Source organism: Eumetopias jubatus, unplaced genomic scaffold, assembly GCF_037043125.1.
Source record: "Eumetopias jubatus isolate StellerSeaLion01/CBP00866 unplaced genomic scaffold, mEumJub1_p1.0 scaffold_12, whole genome shotgun sequence".
Taxonomy (NCBI): domain Eukaryota; kingdom Metazoa; phylum Chordata; class Mammalia; order Carnivora; family Otariidae; genus Eumetopias; species Eumetopias jubatus.
This window is the reverse complement of record NW_028274818.1, coordinates 6137839-6155924: the sequence shown is the minus strand read 5'-3', so window position 1 is coordinate 6155924 and position 18086 is coordinate 6137839. Positions and strand designations below refer to the sequence as shown.

The 18086-nt window shown below is 37.2% G+C and overlaps 1 protein-coding gene across 1 annotated transcript in view; it reads right to left on the bottom strand.

Moving 5' to 3' along the window:
* Positions 1 to 18086, bottom strand: part of ATF6 (activating transcription factor 6) — a 207191-nt gene that overhangs the window by 96741 nt on the left and 92364 nt on the right. The window contains exon 14 of the mRNA XM_028104722.2: positions 15662 to 15776. Coding sequence (XP_027960523.2) covers positions 15662 to 15776 — 115 coding nt within the window. The remainder of the gene's footprint in view (positions 1 to 15661; positions 15777 to 18086) is intronic.

The following is an 18086-nucleotide window of genomic DNA, read 5'->3' as shown; positions in this document are numbered from 1 at the left end:
GTGTTTATTTCAACTGGTCTCCAGAATCTTGGTTTGGCAATATCTTCTGCTACCCATTACACTTTTGCTATAATTATCTACAGTATATGTTATGTTTCCAAAGAGTATAAATAACATTTCATTGGTTAAGTATAAAGACTGGAAATTTGAAGTTGAAGAAGTTCAATCGCAGGATACTGTTTTAAGAAGTTCAGCAAAGTGTACAACCTAACAAGTTAAGGATAACACAAAGGAAACTAACAGCCTGGTATAACCTTTTAAACTTGGCTTTGCTTTAGTTCTTCCATCAAAAGCTATTGGATGAAAACATAGCACTGAGTATCATACAATACTGGATTCCATATATAAAAAATGAACTTTGATTCATCCCTGCACCATTTACAAAATTAAAACTCAAAATGGATCACAGACCTACATATAACCTAAAACTGTAAAACTTTTAGAAGAAAACATGAGAAAATCTTTGTGACTCTGGGATATGTAAAGAATTCTTACAACAAAAACTATCCATAAAAGAAAGAGCTGATAAATTGGACTTCATTAAAATTAAGAATTTCTGCTCTTTGAAAAACACTAATAAGAAACTGAAAAGTCAAGCAACAGACTGAGAGAAAATGTATCCAAATCACGTATCTGATAAGGAACTTGTATCTAGAATATACAAAGAACTTTCAAACCAATTATAAGAAAACAACTCAATTAAAAATGGACAAAAGATTTGAACAAAGATATGTGAAAAAGATGGTTAAAATTATTAGTCATTAAGGAAATATAATATGTATGATTCCTTCATATCAAATCTTTTTTAATGTAAACAAATTTATAGTAACAGAAGATCAGTGATTGCCTAATGAGAGGGGAGAGAGTGAGTAGGGAGAAATTACAAAGTGGCAAGAAGAAACAACTTTTGGGAATGACGGCCTTGTCATTCCCAAGTGGAGAAGTATGAGTGTTGAAGTACCTACCTCCACATCCTTGTCAACACTTGATATGGCCAGTCTTTTTAATTCTAGCCATTCTAATAGGTGTGTAGTTATATCTCATGGTTTTATTTTTTTTTTTAAGATTGCATTTATCTACTTGACAGAGACAGCGAGAGAGGGAACACAAGCAGGGGGAGTGGGAGAGGGAGAAGCAGGTTTCCAGCTGAGCAGGGAGCCCAATGCGGGGCTCGATCCCAGGACCCTGGGATCATGACCTGAACCGAAGGCAGACGCTTAACAACTGAGCCACCCAGGCGCCCCCTGTTCCCTTTTATAGGCAAATTTTTAAAATTGTTATGTTGTCCTCATTTCCTTACTGCTTAATCCATTGTTAATCTTTTTTTAAAGATTTTATTTATGAGAGAGAGAGAGAGAGGAGGTGGAGAAGCAGAGGGAGAGAACAAGCAGACTCTGCGCTGAGTGTGGCGGCTGATGCGGGACTTGATCCCAGGACAGTGAGATCATGACCTGACCTGAAACCAAGAGTCGGACACTTCACTGACTGAGCAACGCAGATGCCCCCATCGTTGATCTAACTTTCGCTTCCATCTCATCACTAAAGGGCTCTTGTCAAGGACAAGACAATGACTTTTATGTTGACACAGCCAGTGGATATTTACCTTCATCTTAACTGACCTCTCAGCAGAATTCAAGTCAACCACTCCTTCCCTCTTAAAAACATCTTTCCTGGCTTTCCTTCTACGTTGCTGGTTGTTCTACTTCAGTTTTGTTTATTAAGTTTAACCTTCTCTAATGGAATCTCTCATTTGGTCCTGGGTCCCCTTCCTCCTCTACATTCTCTTCCTAGATGATTCCATCACTGTCATGGACTTAAAAAGCTCTAAACTGTCAATTCCTAAATTCACCTTCTTAGCTCAGACTTCTCTCCCCAGGTCCTAAATTCACAGAGCCAATGTGACATATTCCCCTGAAATATCTCAAAGACATTTCAAACTTAAACATGTCCTTGGGCGCCTGGGTGGCTCAGTTGGTTAAGCGACTGCCTTCAGCTCAGGTCATGATCCTGGAGTCCCAGGATCGAGTCCCGCATCGGGCTCCCTGCTCGGCGGAGAGTCTGCTTCTCCCTCTGACCCTCCCCTGTCTCATGCTCTCTCTCTATCTCATTCTCTCTCTCAAATGAATAAATAAAATCTTTAAAAAAAAAAAAAACAAACTTAAACATGTCCAAAAAGAACTCTTAGTATTCATACCAAACATATTACCCTGCTGTATCCCAAAACCTTTCATCTCAGTAAATGGTACCACTATGTACTTAGTCACTCAAGCCAGAAATATGAATGTATCTGATACATCTCCAATACCCACTGAATCTATCTGCAAAATGTATTTAGAACCTGTTCATCACACCACTGCCATCATACTGCCTGGACCACTGACAAAGTCTTCTAATTGGTCTCTGTGCTTCTGTCATGTCTTCCTCCCTCTAATCCACTGTTGAGACAACAACTAAACTCACCCTACAAACTCTATCGTTCATGTCATTCAGTTACTTACATCCCTTCATTGGCCCTCAGAATAAAACCCAAACTCCTTACCACAGCTCACAAGTTCTTGCATGATCTGGCACACTATTTATTGTCTCTAATGCAACAGAACATTTCAAATACTATTTGTCAGTTAAGTTACAGTGTCATTCTAAGACTAATCATGTAGAGTTCAAAGAAAAAGGAGCTGATTATTTTAAACAAAGATGTGATGAATTCTTTAAACATTAAAATTTGTTACAGCCTTTCATACTAGAAATGAAAAGACCACTGAAAGATCTTACATGTTAGGCTATGCACATACAATAGCTGAGAAACTAATAAAATCTTGGAGAGCTGACCTTGCTCACTGCCTGCTGATGAATCAGTAAAAAAATCATGGCATTGCTACCTTCCAATCATACAGTAACTTATCAAATTAAAGATTTAGCTGCAAGTATGAAGACAAAGTTAATATTTCCACCACAGAATTGTGCTTTTGTTTTACCAATAAAAGAATCTACAGACTTGATGTTTTGTTTATATTCATTTGACAGGAGCTCCAAGTAATCAGCAACAAAGATCTTTTATGGGAATGGCTGGCAACAAACAAAAGCAGTACTAAAATATTTAGGGTTGAATAACTTTTTTGAATCTCATCATTCATCTTGGAACAACTATACTGATATGTACACTGATATGTACATTGATGGTGCAAAAGCAATTCTGGTGCCTTAACATGATGGGACCCAACTATATTAGAGTTCCTTATATTATTTATCTTTATCACCCCTTGTTCAGATACATTCACACCTGCACACAAAGTTTAACAGAAGGATAGCCTTGATAAAACCAATAAAAATTATTAACTTTATTAAATCTTGACCTGAGATTTTTTTAATATTCTGTGTGACAAAACAGGAAATACACATAAAGCACTGCTGCTGCATCACAAAGTATAATGGTTGTCTAGAGGAAAATAATTTGTGTAATTGAGTTGTGAGCTGTACCACCTACTTTTTAATGGAACACCAAGTTTATTTGAAAGAATGTCAGACAGACAAACTGTAGCTATTTAGATTTGGGTATTGATAGACATTTACTTGAAAATGAATTAAGGGAACCTGCCACTTGAAGGAAAACAACTGACAATATTTTTGACAATGGTAAAATTTGAACCTTCAAGCAAAAACTAGAATTTTAGAAAACCTGCATCTGCTACCATAACCTTAACAGCTTCCTGATACTTAAAGACTTTTCTGGTAAGATCTGTAGTGGTCTTAAAGAATGTGATTTTTTAAATAATAAGAAAATGTGTGAACGTTTAAAGATCTGCATAACTCAGCCAATATTCTCCAAATGACCAATGGGCGATGTTACAAAATCATGCGCGAGTAAAAGATCCAAAGTGCAAAATAAATCAATGGATTTTAATGTATCAGAGTACTAAAAGTTCATAGACTTGGCTTCTACACTGCAACTAACCTTTAAGAAACTATGTCTTGTTGAATGGTATTGTATCAAAGAATATGCACAATTATCTGAAAGGCTTTAAAAAGATTCCCTCCTTATCCAACTACATTATCTGTGTGAGGCCAGGTTTTCTTTACAGATTTCAACCAAAAAGAAATGATTAATGCAGAAGCAGATACAAGAATCCAGCTGGATTCTATTTAGCCATATACTAAAGAGATCCATAATAACATTAAGACCATGCCACTCTTCTCACTAACGTTTCTTTGTGTTTGGAAACTATAAAGGAGTTATGAAACCAAAAAGTTTGAGAAACATTGACCTACATCAATCTAAGGATCTCCACTTTCTTATTACTCAGTTGGGTCTTAAGGCCTGATGGCAAAATAGAAGACTGAAAGGTCAGGGTCAAACATACAGAAAATGAGGGGATAAATATCTGACCAAATAAATGTCTACCTACATAGCTCTGAGTTGGATTTTCTTCATTTCAAAGTCAAGGGACAATTGTTTTTTGACTATATATCATTCTCTTTAGTTCACACCGCTTGTACCTCCACCAGAATAGATACTGAAAAGCTGCTAATTCAAAGCACATTTTATAGGGAGAAGGCAACCAGTCTCTTTATAAGAGACTTCAAAGTAAACATCTGACAACCCCCTCCAAAGCAGACTCATTCTTAATAGATTAAGTTATTGAATTCTTATTCAATAACAAATGGAATCAGAAGAGAAATAGCTATAAAATGTAAACTGAGTAACAGGCCTGTTTATTCTGTAGGATATATTTTAGTTTTATTTTCAAGATTTATTTCTAGGTGTATTGTGATCAAATGTAGATGACTCTAAAATTATTCAAAATACAGGCTATGGAAGATTTAACAATTTAAGTCGACAAGCTTTTCTTGAATATCTTCCATAGTCAAAATAAACACTCTGCAGGGAATAAAATGCTAACATCTTCCCATCCTTCTAGGGACACCATGGTGTACATTATAAATAGGCCTCCATAAACAGGGAGCTTATTCAGTCTGCAGCATATTAAATTTTGGAGATTAAAATGACACCACAGTCTGTTTAGCATCCTAACTGAAAAATAATCTCTATCCATGTACTACTGACATCAGTGTTTCAACTTTGAAATACACAGGAGATCATCCTAAGTGTATAGCTTCTCTCATGCAAAATGGTAACTAGCCTTTGCATTTGAATTCATTAATTTTCAAAGTCTGGTGTTCAGATTTACAATGAGACACAGATGGCCCTGATAAAAAGAGTCAAGACGCTGGTCTATCATAAATTCTCTATCACATTATGGTGATGATATAAACTATTTTAGAATATGGTGTCAAGGGCACCTGGGTGGCTCAGTTGGTTAAACGAATGCCTTCGGCTCAGGTCATGATCCTGGAGTCCCGGGATCGAGTCCCACATCGGGTTCCCTGCTCAGCGGGGAGTCTGCTTCTCCCTCTGACCCTCTTCCCTCTCGTGCTCTCTCTCATTCTTTCTCAAATAAATAAAATCTTTAAAAAAAGAAAGAATATGGTGTCAAATGGGTGGATTTGGTATCCAGTCTGTTGGGTTTGTTCATTCATTCAACGTTTATTGAATATCTGCAATATGCCTGGTACTACAGTGGATACCAGGGATAGAGTGATGACTAAGATGGAGACAGTTCTTGCCCTCAGGATGCTTAAGGCCGAGCAAGGAAATGGACATTAAGCAAAAAATCACATAATTATTTAGTTAGACATACTCTACACTCCTAGTCTCAGCTAATCATCCAAACTGTTGGCTTCCAAAGTGTTTCCCATACTAGGAGGTGGAAAACTCCTCCGAAGCCTACTCGTAATAGGCTCTTCATAGATTAGCATTAATGCCTTAAAATAAATATCACACTACTACTAGCCTTAGGATTTTCAGAAAAAAACAACTAAGTGTCAGTGTTCAGATTTGCTGATGGTGTCAAAGTTAAATCTGAGTCCAAAATGAACAAATCACCGCATTTGGGGGAGGGGAGGAAATGACACGAGTGTTTCAGACCTTAATCCTGAGTCAGATAATAAATCATCAACTTTTCCTAACCATAACTGCTTCCTTCATAATTAAGATATGTGACATCATCAAAAAGCTTAAACCAAATTTTGTTTAGACATAAAATGATTTAACAGCCTACTTTACTAGTTTTCTGACTTTATATGAGGCAAAATATCCAAGACCATCCATGTATAAATTAAGTTAGAAACAGTTCTATCAACTTGTATTTATTTGAGAGAACACGAGCAGGGAGAGGAGCAGAAGGGCAGAGAGGAGACTCCCCACTGGGCAGGGAGCCTGATGTGGGGGCTCGATCCCAGGGCCCGGGGATCATGACCTGAGCCAAAGGCAGACGCTTAACCAACCAAGCCACCCTGGTGCCCCAACTCTTCACCATTATTAAAAAACACCTCTTTAAGATTTAGAAGACTTGGGGTGCCGGGGTGGCTCAGATGGTTAAGTGTCTGCCTTCGGCTCAGGTCATGATCCCGGGGTCCTGGGATCGAGTCCCACATCGGGCTCCTGGCTCAGCGGGGAGTCTGTTTCTGCCTCTCCCGCCCCCCCAGTCATGCTCCCTCTCTCTGTAACTCTGTGTCTCAAATGAATAAATAAAATCTTAAAAAAAAAATTTAGAAGACCTGATGTCTCAAGGAATACTTTAAATATGACCTTATTTTTAAAAAATCTGGTTTTAATTCCATACTCTTATTTTTCTGTAGTCCCACTGCAAATAAACAAACAAGGATTGTTCTTCAACTTTCTCCATGCTCTGCTTTAAACAGAAAAACATTAATACAAATGAGGAACAGTGACTAGCTTCTTTTCTTTCAAAACAGCTGTCAAGAATAAAATATATGCTCCTTCTTATATTCAATATATATAAATTAACCACAGTAGTCTGCAGTTGCTTTATATTTTACCTCTATAGCTCTATCCTGAAAGCGCACGCGCGCGCGCACTCACCCTTACCCTCTCTTTAATTATATCCAAGCCAACCCCCCTTCCCTTCAATGCCAAGTTTACCAAACCCACCACATAATTTCCTTCACACTGTCTCCTAAGTGGCTCTAGTCTGGATTCTGTTCTGAATCTGTTCTACAACAACTGTAATCTCAAATCGCCAATGGCTTCCATGTTTATACAGAACCAATGAGTTTTCCTCGTTTCTCATTCTCAGTGAGCTCGGTAATGTCCAGTACTGCTGACCACCTCCTTTTTGAACTCTCTTCCTCAACCTCCACGTTTTAAAAGAAAATAAACAAGTCAGTTCTTTTTACTTCATCTGTAGTACCCTACTCCGGTTCTCCTTCTCTATTTCTAATCATTTCCTCTGTTCCCTGCTACAGCTGTTGTTCCTCCTTCACTATTACTTAATGCAGCATGTGGTGGGTTTCCACAGGGCTTTCTCTTTGATCTTGTTCTCTTTGGAAAATGAACCTGAAGCAACTCAGTATATGTTTTGAACACAGAGATCCATGGAATTAAATTCCAAATTGAATACTTTGAAAGAGAAGGCATTTGGATACACAAGTTCTAGAAAGGCAATCTAGGGAAATGATCATAAACACAGACTCTGAAGCCAGACTTTCTTGGTTAAATTCTGACTCTTTCACTTACAAACTATGTCATATTGGACAATTAAAAACCTTGCTGTGCCTCAAGTTCCCCACCTGCAACATGAGGATAATAATTGTACTTACCTCATATAGGGATATTATGAGGATTAAAGATTGGCATACTATAAGCACTATGAGAGTGATTATTAAATAAATTACAAGAACACCAGCTATTAAAAAATCAAACTCATTAATTTATGGGCGCACCTTGTAACTTGACTTTCTGTGATAGTTGTTTTCCAAAACCCTTTAACTGTACTAACTTCACTAGACTGAATTATTTTAGTAACTTCAAAAACAAACACAATACCACAGATTTCTAAGAGGACAGTGCTTGCTCGCACTCTCTCTCTCTCTCTCTCTCTCTCTCTCTCACACACACAAACACACACACACAAACGAAGAATACCGTAGATTTCTAGAGCTGGAAGGAAAGTGAAAAGTTACTCCATCACTCTTAAGATAAGGAAAGAAAAGACAGAAGAGACAAATGATTGGTCCAAAGTCACACAGCAAATAGTGAGTGGCAGAATCAGGGCTGGAATGCAGGTCTCTAAAGTCTGCATCAATAAATTGTTAAAAAAACAATTTTCCCCTCATATATTCATGATGTAAAAAAATATTCTTAGAATGAGGTTGTGCCTTCAGGAAATACTTTTTTCCCTCATTAGAAAATCTGAAATTTGATGAGAAGGCAACTATCAAAACTGTAAGCTATCAATTCCTAAATCCCACCTTTCTTCAGGGTAACTTCAGTCTTTCAGAAATAACTTTATTCTATAGTTAAGACTCCAACCACATCAAAGTAGACTGTGTGTTTTCAAAATTTTCATTGTTATTTGAATTACAAAAGTAATTTTAAACATTCATTGAGAAAAATTTCGTCCTTTGTTTCTGTAAACTCCACCTCTAGTAATTTTTTGAACAGTAGGATATAAAAAATAAGGTTAAAGGGCACACATCAACAGTGGAGTGAGCAGCCAACATTTACTTAGGACTTGCTCGGCACAGTAGACTGTGTTGCAGCAGACCTTGTTGAAAGACAAAGTAGAATAGAGAGACTTTACCCCTTCCCAGAAAAAGCATGCAACCTGAAAAGGGAGATTAAAGAGGGCACATGAAAAACACATTATAAAATAAAGACGGGGCTAAACACAGCACACAAATAGTGCACAGCTGGAAAATCATCCTGACTCAGACGGATCTGCCCACCATCCTGAGAATTTTGAAGACTTTAAATTTTTTGTGAATTAGAAGTTCTCTGTGTCCAGGGCTATTCTATATGCAAGTCTAGTTACAGAAACTACTGAATTATCATTTTTCAAACATAAAACAAATTGCTTTAGAGTTTGCATGGAAAAGTCTAAATAATAGAAATGTTTATGTTAGCTAGCAATCTGTTATAGAGCCAAGGAACAAATGACTAAATCCCCTAAAACCACACAACAGTAACTCATATTTAACAAGGAGCTTGAGATCAAAAGTTTCTGATCTCAAGGATCTGGCAAGCCAGACACAGAATCTGTAACAAAATGCAGTTATACATGCACAAAAATCACTCTTCTCTATGAGACATTCTAGGGTACCAATCATTATAAGGGTGTCTATTTTGACTACTACACACAAAGATCCCCCCCCAGATTGTTTTAAAAAGAAACCAGAAACTTTCAGTCTATTTATATTCTATTCCTTGATTGAAATCTTGCAGACCATCAGGTTCTTCTCTAGTATTTTTTTTTTTTTAAGATTTATTTATTTATTTATTTGACAGAGAGAGATAGTGAGAGACAGTGAGAGCAGGAACACAAGCAGGGGGAGTGGGAGAGGGAGAAGCAGGCTCCCCACTGAGCAGGGAGCCCGATGTGGGGCTAGATCCCAGGACCCCGGGATCATGACCTGAGCTGAAGGCAGACGCTTAATGACTGAGCCACCCAGGAGCCCCAGGTTCTTCTCTAGTATCATGAAAGTATAACCTAATAAAGTACTTCATCTATAATTACGTAATAAACAAAAAATGTGAACTGTTATTCAGTAACTCCAGCAAAACTGCTCAGCAGATTTGGCAAAGAATAATTGTGCTATTTACATATTCTGCAATATATCTAAAATACAGCACTAGAACATAAAGAAAAGAATCACTCTATTAAATTAGAACACCTCAATTATTGCACTAGCTCTACTGCTTACACTTCTTTTGTCCTTAGATAAGCCACTTAACCTTTCTTTGCTTCAGTTTTTTTCACCTGTAAAACAAGACTAGGAGGGATACCTGGGTGGCTGAGTCAGTTAAGCGTCTGCCTTCAGCTCGGATCATGATCCTGGGGTCCTGGGATCGAACCCCACATTGGGCTCCCTGCTCAGTGGGGAGTCTGCTTCTCCTTCTCCCTCATCCCTGCTCTAATGAATAAATAAGATCTTAAAAAAAAAAACAAACAGGACTAGAAGTACTGAATTATGTATGGAACTAACAAGACTATGCATGGGAAAGAGATATGTAAACCCTCAACGGTCGTATACACTGAAGGTGTCAGCATTCATGTATAAATGAAATGAAAGAGAATGTTACTGATTTAATCATTAAGTCAATACTCAGACAACTCTGCTCTATTTTTTATAATGTGTTTCAAGCCTGAGTGAGATATATTTCATAGTAAGTTAAAAATCATTAGAAAAAGGCCTGCTAAGGGGTGCCTGGGTGGCTCAGTCGGTTAAGCGTCTGCCTTCGGCTCAGGTCATGATCCCAGGGTCCTGGGATCGAGCCCCACATCGGGCTCCCTGCTCAGCGGGAAGCCTGCTTCTCCCTCTCCCTCTGCCTGCCGCTCTGCCTACTTGTGCTCTCTCTCTCTCTGTCAAATAAATAAATAAAATCTTTAAAAAAGAAAAAAAAAGCCCTGCTAAAAGGTTTTTTTTTTTAAGTCTCTCTTCTGAGGTAAGACGTTTTTTAATGCAAGTATCTTTCCAAACTCATTTATTCACATTTTCTTCCATCTAGAGAAAGAGTTTGGCTAAAAGACAATGAAAGTGGAGATACGAAAATGGACAAACTCCAAGATTGATGTGTATGCTTCAGTTGTGAGGTCCCAAAACAAAAGGAGCTGTATCCTTTTGAAGTAGAATTTGTAAGTGACTACTATCCGTTGATTACTAAGGAAATTCCTCTTACCTCTGACGATTTTGTATATATACACTACACAGTAATTCCAAGAAATAAATAATATGCATCAAAAAAATCCCATGCCATTCTTCTAAACATATATTAGGTATTAATCCAGGCATTACATTTAGAAAATATCATAGTTATTCCGTGAAATTCTTTTTTATGGCCTACCATGGGAATCAATCTTTGGCAAACATTTTGAACCAAAAACATCACAAGTCAACCTTCCTGCAGTAATTAGAGCTTTTTCTATACTTTGTCCAAGGTTTCAAGTTTCTGGCTCTTGATGCTGGAATCTAGAGATACTAGACACCATCTCTTCTCCAAAAGAAGAAAGCAATGATGACTAACATATTCTCCAAAATGTCTCTGCCAACATTAAAAAATGAGGATGTAAGCACCTCAAAGGTCTACCTAGTGACTGTTAAACATTTCATAGTCAAACTTTCAGCCAGATGATTTCTTCAGCTCTAAAGCTTAGATACAGAGACAAGAACAAAGCACTCTGGCTAGTACAACCATAAGTGGAGAAAGGTCATCTCTAAATTTTCTGTTAAAATTCAGCACTGCTTGTGTTATTCCTTGGATTGGTAAAGTAGATTCACAGTTCTTTAGGCAAAGCAGATGCAAAAATACCCTTTAAATGATTATGAAAAGCAACAAACTTCCATCACTGTGATTTCTCTTACTGAATCATTACCTAAAATTGTTCTGTTTAATAAACACCGAGTGGATGGCATTGTGCTGAGTGTCAGGGGTGGTAATAAAAAAGCTATGACACTTCCTGCCTTTAAGAGGGTTAGGATATAGACAAAAAGATAAGCCTTTTAGATCAAACAATTAGGGACCAATATAGGAATTTTTTTTTTTAAAAGTCAGGTTGTAGAGTGTAATAAACAGTTTATGAAGCTCTGAAGGCCCATCATAATGATTTTTTCAGAGGAGTGGCCCCAGGCTGTTCCTTCTGCATAAAGTTGCTGGCTTACAAAGCAAGAGAATACATTTGAAATCAACCCTATTTCCCTGGTCATAAATGAATGGACCATGAATCATGAGCCAGGCTAGCTATGTAAGATTCTACATAAGAGATGATATATGTATACATACATACACACGCACACGCGGCACACACACACATACACACAATCAGATCCTCTATTTGGGAAGTCTGAATGAGCGATGTGTGAAAAAGACTAATACAGAATCACTGGAGCTGCTGTGGGATCGGGAATGACAATGAGCCACTACTGCAATCTCTATGAGGCCTAGTATACATTCCAGTCTAGGAAGCACAAGCACAGAGGGACTATTTGGCTGCTGAGCCAGTTTCCTGTGCTTCTTCAATTCCCATGTATCTTACAATAAGACCCTATTACTTAAGGTTATCCTAAGAATCCATGCCATATATATGATACTAATAAGTTTTTTATGAGAGACCAAGAAGGGGTAAAATACCCAAATATGGTACTATTATCGAAGAATACATAAAATACTCAAAAAGAGCATGGTATTATATCTTGAATGCATAAAGTACTCAGGAAGAGCGGGAGAGAAACATCTCTGGGGCAGGCATACAGCCAGAGCTCAGGTTTTCCTTATGTGTGTTACATTATGTATGTATCTGAAACAGATGAAAAGACAATGTTAAGTGTCTGACTTTGATTTGAGGGACACATACTGAAAACAGAAAATAGAGAAGAAATACATCATGTTCCAAAAACTAGGCTTCCATCTCAATGGAAAAAGACATCTCAAACAAGAATGAAGATATGGTGAACTGACATTCACAGCCACATGAATCAAAGAGAACCTGTTCTTAATGGGAAATTGCCCCCAGGAAGATAAAAATTCCTTTCTCTAGTTATTAGAAGACAAGAGCGTGGCATCTAGAATAATATTTCAATGTTTGGTGGAATTACAGACAAAGTAAATATCATTTTCCTGCCTTTTTCTCAATGTCATCTTTCCTCCCCTCTTTGGAAGCACTTTCTTGTCCTACCTTCCAAAAGCCTTCTCATTTGTTTCTGTCCCATGCTTTTGAATTCATTTTATTATATTCTTTAATTTACTCCCTCCCTCCCTAAACAGACCATCATATGAAAGCACTGAGAAAAAAAAAACCATTAAACTTAATTGGATTTTTTCTTATTAATGTATCAGTTATACCACATTCAAAGTGACTTGGAAGTTTGAGAAAATGTTATTTTCCACCACCCAGGCTCCAAATCATAGTAAAACAAGTCAAAGAAAGGAGAAAAAGGCAAAATACCTCTAAGAAAGTAAGTTATGAACACCTGGAACTAAATAAAGAGAGTAGAGGGAGTTGCTGTGTTGGAGGCAAAAACTTAAAGCAAAGTCAAAAGAACAGGAAAAGGTTTGACCCTCTGACAGGATTACTGGGATCGTAAGCATTCTTTCCTGCTGGCCTGTAACAGGAAGTCAGTAGTTATCCAAGAGTGAGTCTTGGAGAAAATTATTTCAGCAGCTCAACTGTAATGTGATTAAAGAGTGCGGGAACATGGGGTGTGAGGAGGTAGAAGTCTGGGACAGAGAAAGTTTATTAAATAATGGTATACTAAACAGTCAATGGCTACTTCTACATTTTTAGATATTAAAATTTTATTAAATACATATCCACTTATAAAATAAAACAGTACAGCTTGCTTACTGGCTCTGTTAGGTCTGGTTTATACTAAGCCGAACCTTAGGGGCTTTAGAACCTCTGTATTTCTTAAATTCCAATGCAATCATATGGTATCAATTATAGTAATTTCAGTCAATGAAATTAAGAACCAAAGTGGGAGAAAAAGCCTGTATCCTTCTACACAAGAAATGATGCCCCTCATCTTTTTAATGAAAATGTTAGAATATTTTATATTGAAAAATGGAAGCGAAAACCAAGCATGAGGTCATTACTTCTTTCATTTTCATTTTATCAAGAACAAAAAGAACAATCCAGCATTTAAGAATCAAATTCCTGTCCCATGACAGTTTACAGTCATCATGATAAAGTTAACTTCCTTAGCCCTGCTGTTAAAACAAAACAAGAAAAAATGAAACAGGATGTTGTCTCTAACTACTGTTACCTAACGAAGTTCAGGTTCATCCTCACTTTTCCTTGATATAAAACACCAAGATGTGATAAATCAGTAATTAGGAAATAAAAAAATCCAAGCAGAATGTGCCGACAGTCCTAACAGTTTTCCACAACATAAGAAAGACTGTTTCTTCTAGAACATCAAAAAGTTGGGGCAGTGGGGAGAAATCAGTAATTTTCCAACAGCACTTTTTACAGCAAACTGAAGAGAAAGAGCTTTTTACAAACACAAGAAATACAATGTATATATTTAAAATAAAAATACCATTCATCTTCCTTTGTATATATAATCCCTTTAAAGCTAGGATTATTGTTCTCTTCCCTAGAAAAACATTACTAACTAGAGCTTCAGCCCGTGGCATGACCACTGATACTTCTACTATGTATTACATATACTGTTTTGGTCAAATGAGAGAGAAATTATCTGGAACCTGAGAAAAAGTATTCAGCTATTTGAGTGTTAAAAACACTTTTCTCTGGTAGCTTCCATAAACATATACTTGAACACATTCATTTTTTAACACCCATCATGTCTCTTCATAGTGCTATGAGATCTCATTTCTAAAGTGTGTTTTTTTTTCTTTCTACTTTTAACATGACTGTATCAACACTAAGGCAAATACTTAGTTCTCAGCAGCCAATACAGTTGGAGCCTTGCTGAAACCCTGTTCTCAGCTGCCCCCTTGCTGCTGGAAATGAACTTCAAGGCTGGCACAGTACGTAAATATACCAATTATGTCTGAGAGAATAAGCTGAGCACAAGGAATTTTGTGAAAAGGCAGAAATCATGAGATGGCATCGCAAAAGTATTCCAAATCTCCAAGTGTATTTGGTTAACAGTTAAAAATATATGACATGTTTGATTTCTCTAATCTTCAACTGTCAAAGTTCCCTGATCCTAATATTCTGAGCTACTAGATATATATATGTCAGGAAAAGAGCTGAGTTAACTGAGAATTTCAGATAGTGAGTGGTGACAATACTCAGAGAATGAACTGTTTACTCTACAATTAAGCATGTGCTTATTTCTAACAGTGCCCCCTCTACATTCTTAAAAAAAAAGAGAGAGAGGGAGAGAAAAGAGAAGAAAAGAAAAGCCTAGGATACAAACCTCCAAGGAATTCTAACTCATTCATGTGTTCCTGGTTTAATACACAGCACTCTAACAGAGATATTCACATGGCAACTCTATGAAAAATATATTTTCATTTTATAGGAAAAGTAGATGGAATGCAAATAGCTCTGCATCTTGTTTCCATCTAATCTAACATCTGTAACGTTCAAAAGTACTCATACAAACACTTCCTTTTGCGTAAACTAACACATGCTTCACCAACTAGAGTAAATGTCTGATGAAGGAGAGAGGAAAGAAGAATAGGAAGTCTTAGAAACATAAATCCAAACATTCCACATTAACATATTGATCAGTCCATGATTCACCTTAATCCCACACCTGGGAAGTCTATTTCTCAATAACCAGACGGGACTAACACCACAAAGCCTAAAAAGAAATTTTCATGTTTTTACTTCTTTTGTTAAAAACAAACACTATAGATATAGGAATGACAAAGAATCAAAATCAGTAAGCTGTTTCTATTTTCTTAACATAAACTCGTTGCCTGACACCAATTCTATGTTCATCTTCACAATGCTCAACAGCTCAGAAACAAGCATGTATTCCAGGTTCCACTCACATAACGTATCTACACAGCCTCCTATCTCACATCTCTTTCCCTGCCACAGTAGTCAGTCCAGTGCCCTGTACATAGCGGGTACTCAAAAATACTTTCTTTATTCTTTCAAAGTGAACTTACCCTTCGAAATGACACAACATAGAATGTGTCTCCCCTTCTGCGGATGGCCTCAAAGAAGTCTTGATAACTTCTGGGTGACGCGTAATATACTTGCAGCTCGCTCCCCGAGTTCCTGCTGAAGAAGAAAAGGGCAAAGTGTTCTTAAACTAGCAAATTTCATATCCTCTCAAAAATACTCCCTATTCTAAGGCTACGTCTGAATTATAAGAATTTCTCTCCCACAAAATATTAGCAGCATTTGGCAATAATTTTTATAATAACATTTTGAAAAGCTCAAGGTCAGGATAATTGTAAGATCCAATTCCCTAAATAGCTAAAACTCCCTTTTCTGAATGGAAAGCTCTAAAATGTACCACTCAAGTACACTGCAAAGCATGTAAAAATAATAATAAAAGTATCAGAAAACAGATTGCTGCACTGGTTGGCATGATTTTAAATATTTTGGTGACAGAAATTAAGTCTGAGGGAAACTTCTTTTTTACTACTCCATCAAATTTGTGAGGCGTGCTTGCCTATAAGGCTGTGTGAAAGGTGGAAAGACTTTAGGATTTGAAAATAAACAGACCTGGCTTTGAATTTCTCCTCCACTCCTCAAGTTGGTATTCTTGGGGAACTCAACCTCTGAGGAACCTCTATTTCCTCATCCATAAAATGAGGATAACCATATAAACCTGCAGGATTGTTACTGGGGTCAGAGATTTTATATATGTGAAGTACCAAGCATGGGTCTCCTATTTCCTAGGAGTCACTCAACAAATGTTGGCCATAGATATTAAAAGTACCGTATCAGGGCGGCGCCTGAGTGGCTCAGTTGGTTAAGCGTCTGCCTTCGGCTCAGGTCATGATCCCAGAGTCCTGGGATCAAGTCCCATGTTGGGGCTCCCTGCTCAGCAGGGAGTCTGTTTCTCCCTCTCCTTTTACCCCTTCCCCCTGTTCATGCTCTCTCTCTCGTTCTCTCAAATAAATAAATAAATCTTAAATTTAAAAAAATACATAAAAAAGTACGTCAGTGCCTTCATAAAATTTTAACTAAAATTATAGTACCTCAACCACATCGTATCCCCAAAAGATATACTCAAATGATATTAATATAGTTTTTAATATTTTCAGTCTTTTACTATTTAGCACAATAAGCTAATACCTAAAAGTTAAAGGAGAGTTAAAGAATGTTTCATTTTTCTCCAAAAAGATAACCTATGTTTTCTTTCTTTTATGTTCTTCTATGTTTTCAATCAAACTTTTAGAGGAAAAAAAGACTGATCTAAAAGGAAAATTATAAATGAGTCATAAGAATTTTCTTTGAAATAATTCCACTTGTCACTGTGAGGTCATTTCTAACCATATTATTTTGAATATACAATCAATTCTTCTTCTTTTTTTTTTAAGTAGGCTCCATGCCCAGGGTGGAGGCCAATGTGGGGCTTGAACTCATGACCCTGAGATCAAGGCCTAAGCTGAGATCAAGAGTTGGATGTTTAACCAACTGAGCCACCCAGGCACCCCTGAATACACAATCAATTCTTATTATTCATGGTAGTTATGTTCTATAAAGTCAGTGTGAACACTGAATTAGTAAATACTGAAACATTCTAAGGGAAATACAGGGTTAGGTTCCTACAAGCCCCTAGTTACACCATTTTTGTCAACTGATCAATATATAACTTTGTTTTATGTTTCTTTTAAAGATACCTCCTTTGACATATACAGTTTATTCATTATCATTGAACCCACAGTCAACAGCACTATAACTTAATGCCTGAATGAAGCTTATCTAATATGTATATTTTCCCCATATACCACAACACAGCCTTCTTGAACAATAGGTAGTCCTTTTGTACTATGCTTCAGGGCCATTTTAAACAGTGAAATCACTAACAAAAAGCAGAAAAATATGGCACTTAATAGACCTCAAAAAGAAATTTGTTTACAGTATGAGAGCTGAAACAGGAAGGCAGAGTGTTGCCTTGTTAATTAATGATGCATCAAAAAATGAATATTTGGGTGCCTGGGTGGCTTAGTTGGTGAAGTGTCCGGCTCTTGATCTCAGCTCAGGTCTTGATCTCAGGGTCGTGAGTTCAAGCCCCACACTGGGCTCCACGCTGGACGCGGAGCTTACTTTAGAAGGGGGGCACGGGGCACCTGGGTGGCTCAGTCGGTTAAGCGTACCACTCTTGATTTCAGCTCAAGTCATGATCTCAGGGTTGTGAGATCAAGCCCCACGTTGGGCTCCATGCTGAGCGTGGAGCCTGCTTGAAATTCTCTCTCTCCCTCTCCCCACCCCCCCAATCACACACACTCTCTCAAAAAAAAAAAAAAATTCCATTTAAAAAAGGAAAATATTTTTAAATATGCATATAGTAAATGAATGAAATAGTCTGATCACTAGAGAATTACTAGTTACTATATATATTTGAATTATCTATTT